We start from the raw sequence: 3,678 nt of genomic DNA on the forward strand, positions 1-3,678 counted from the left end.
TTTTTGTTCGAAAAAGCGGAAATAGCTCAGTTCGAGAGAGGGTTGAGCTTCATCGGTTAGTGTGCACCAAAGGATGAGGTTTCTTTCCCGTCCTACAAATTGAAACTGTTCTAGCTTGATACTGCGATATCGTCAAATCATCCAATGGAGCATGGAAACCATTTCAGTGGCGGTAATGGCCTCCAGTAGTTTTCTATGGAACCATACCACTATGGTCATCTATATGATTAGAACGTGCCGCTTCACTAGACTTTCCTGAACCATCCATTTGATCCCCACGGTCGTGACACCACTTTCTAAACAAAAGTTTCCAAAATCCAATGCGGAACCAAGCAATAAGAGAAATTCATCATGGTAATTATTAGTCGAAAACCAAAGTGGAACGGAGAGAACGGAGAGTCAGTTACAATGAAAAAATTGTTGAGGAATCATGTTGAAAGAACAACATTCTGTGTCATAAATATCGTATATAGAGATTTTTCATGTATCGACGCTTTTGATTCAATTATGAAAGTACGTTGTACTGGACTTGCACCCCTAGTTACGCAGAAGTGCAAGCACAGAAGCGGATGACCGGACCTTACCAACATACTCAAAAAAGTATTCTATACTGGGGTTTGTGCTCTTGACAAGCAGTGTTTCCAGTCTAGCTGTGTCAAATCGGGTGTGAAGTGTCCTTCTAGGTTCTGGCTGGTAGAGCAGAGGACTGAAAATCCTCTTTAGTTTCACGCATGGGACTCTAAATCCCAATTGTGCTAGCTCTGTGGTTCGATTCCACAACAGAACGAACAATGAATGAATGTGGGCGGTCAACCAGGTAAGCCTGTGCCCAGGAAAGAAAGGACTAGGGAGGGATTGAGAGAAGCTTTCACAGTGGAAAATGAAAAAAAGCATATCGTTCTTAGAAATTGTAGAATTTGACTCAGTTAGAGCTATGGTTTAGCATCAAGAGGGAAGTTTTGTAAAAGCAACAGGAAGAATTGCTCAGATACCCGTGAGCGTATATAACTTGGGTCGTGTTATAAATGCTCTGGCTAAACCTATTGATGGGAGAGGCGAAATTGTAGCTTCTGAATCTCGCTTAATTGAATCTCCTGCTCCAAGTAGAATTTCCAGGCGTTCCGTATACGAACCTCTTCAAACAGGGCTTATTGCTATCGATTCGATGATCCCTATAGGGCGCGGTTAGCGAGAGTTCATTATTGGGGATAGACAGACTGGCAAAACAGCAGTAGCCACAGATACAATTCTCAAGAAAAAAGGGCAAGATGTAAGAAGAACGAGAGCGAGCCTTCATGAAAGAAAATGCAAGTGAAAGAGAATTGTCAAAATTTCCTAAAAGCGGTGGTTCTTTTCTTTATGGATCGGGTAGATCCATATGTTCTGAGGGGGAGACGAGGTGTAGCGCAGTCTGGTCAGCGCATCTGTTTTGGGTATAGAGGGCCATAGGTTCGAATCCTGTCACCTTGATGTGGTATTCACACAATGGGGCCGAAGTGCAAAGCCCCGTAGCCTATCCGCGGTCGGGAAGGCAGGCGAAAAGCGCGCACAAAAGAAAAAGAAAGCTAAAAAGCTTATTTGTCAATCCATTATCTTTGGTATTCTTCTATATTTAGATCATATTATATAGCTATTTCACAGGTTTTATTTACATACCTCAGTCATGTTATTTGTCTAGCCTTCAATCAGAATAGCCTCTCCACCGGTTCCGAAGATTCTTTCGGCATCAATGTGCTTTTGGAATCTTCCTATGAAACAAATAACATTCTGGAACAGTTTAGGACAGAACAGGCCTCAGTAGAAAGTGAGCTTTTTTCACGTATAGCCACCTCGAAGCCCAATTAGCGCACGGGCTGCCCCCTCAACTCAACCCTGACGAGTACGCAAACTTGGTCAGGGAGCATTTAGACGGTGCATTTAGTATTGACCACTACCGCCAAGTCCATAATTCACAAATTGATGAAGTCCACATAATGGAGCTCAAAAGCCGATTACCAAATTTACCTTTTTAGCATCTTGAAACCGCACATAAGAAATATTATGAATGAATCACCTACAATAACATACGAGAGACAACTTTCTATTTTGTCGAACAACAAGTCGAACCCAATGAACAATTCCATTCAAAGGAATGTTCTAGAGTTTTTTCCACTATATTCGCGATATTTAACAAAATGGAATAAATTCTTCACGATTTCTAGACTTCCGGGATTACTTCACTGATATCGATTTTCGCCTAAGCACGGCCTCTAGGTTAGTTCAAAGTGTAATACAACGAACTATCGATACACCGAAAATGAGTCAAGATGGATACATAAAATGGAGACATCGTGGATTACCCAAATTGGGACGACGATAGGACATTTCACTTTCTTTCGCAATATTTCTGATCATGACTCAACCACTAGGAAAGGGGATTGCTTACTCTCAGCCACGTTTTCGCTTATGCTTAGTCAAGTGAGGATTCCATTCGAAGTAACGTAACAGGAGCACCATCTTCAAAACTTCTCGGGATCCGGAGTTTTTCGATAAAAGGTCCCATCCTTCAATATCATGATTGGGTCAACCAGGCCAGATCATAAGTGAAATAGTTTGATCGGGTCGACCAGGTCAGGCCCGATCATGAGTGAATAGAAAATTGAAAACGTACATAGCTGTTCCAGCGGAAATACTTTGTTTAATTCTACCACTTCTACTAGGAGTAGCCTTTTTAGTGCTAGCTGAACGTAAAGTAATGGCTTTTGTGCAACGTCGAAAGGGTCTTGATGTAGTGGGATCGTTCGGATTGTTACAACCTCTAGCAGATGGTTTGAAATTGATTCTAAAAGAACCTATTTCACCAAGTAGTGCTAATTTCTCCCTTTTTAGAATGGCTCTAGTGGCTACATTTATGTCAAGTCTGGTCACTTGGGCCGTTGTACCTTTTGATTATGGTATGGTATTGTCAGATCCGAACATAGGGCTACTTTATTTGTTTGCCATATCTTCGCTAGGTGTTTATGGAATAATTATAGCAGGTTGGTCTAGTAAGACGAGGGGCGGCCGTTCGGTCGCCTATGATATACGGACCAATTGGTCAAAAATGGGTTTGTGCCGCAGGTGTTGAACGATCTACTCTACGCAGGTGTGGGCTTACAGGGCTAGGGCTCATAAACCCTTTCTTTCATTCATCAAGGGGTCGGTCACTTTTCCGGGCCGGGATCGAGAAGTGGAAGTCATAAAAAAGAGATGTTTCTCTTCGCACCTCATATCAAGAGGAAAGGTAGCTTGTCAAGCTGGTCTCACTATTGGAAATTCTAGCTTTTTTTTCACCGGCTCTTCTTCTTTGTCAACGCTACTAAGGACCTGACGGTTCGCCTACTTGATGGATGAAAGAACATGAGAAAGGGTTCTAAAATAAAAGGCTAGAAAGTCTACTACAGTACAGTCAAAGTCAGCGGCTGAGTTTGCCTAGCCTCGCCTACTCATTTTTGTAGGCGAGCGAGTTAGCGAAGAGGCTTAGGGACAAGAGAGTGTCGGTGCGTACGTAGCCTTCATTCTACTACGCTACACAAAGTCACTTAGCTCGACGTTAATTAAGAGAGTAAAGGAGGAATACCCTACATAGAAGAACCACAGTTCTCTTACAAAGGTATAACCTTTAGCTCCTCGGGGCTAAGCTGCTTCGCACCACTGATA

At 42.5% G+C, this 3,678-nt stretch overlaps 1 protein-coding gene and 1 non-coding gene across 2 annotated transcripts; both read left to right on the top strand.

Annotated features, from left to right (window-relative positions):
• Positions 1-1,395: 1,395 nt before the first annotated feature.
• On the top strand, positions 1,396-1,470 carry TRNAP-UGG (transfer RNA proline (anticodon UGG)). The gene has a single exon. It is a non-coding gene; the product is annotated as a tRNA-Pro (tRNA).
• An 801-nt stretch (positions 1,471-2,271) lies between these two features.
• Positions 2,272-3,298, top strand: LOC123099778 (NADH-ubiquinone oxidoreductase chain 1-like). Its single transcript, XM_044521872.1, has one exon. It carries the CDS (start codon positions 2,735-2,737, stop codon positions 3,104-3,106), a length of 372 nt encoding a protein of 123 aa, XP_044377807.1. The 5' UTR covers positions 2,272-2,734; the 3' UTR covers positions 3,107-3,298.
• Positions 3,299-3,678: the final 380 nt, after the last annotated feature.

The sequence above is a fragment of the Triticum aestivum genome, chromosome 4D (assembly GCF_018294505.1).
Source record: "Triticum aestivum cultivar Chinese Spring chromosome 4D, IWGSC CS RefSeq v2.1, whole genome shotgun sequence".
Lineage (NCBI taxonomy): Eukaryota > Viridiplantae > Streptophyta > Magnoliopsida > Poales > Poaceae > Triticum > Triticum aestivum.

Bases quoted from the DNA above. Each gene is read 5' to 3' on its own strand.
- LOC123099778 (XM_044521872.1), top strand. From the start codon at position 2,735: ATGGCTTTTGTGCAACGTCGAAAGGGTCTTGATGTAGTGGGATCGTTC.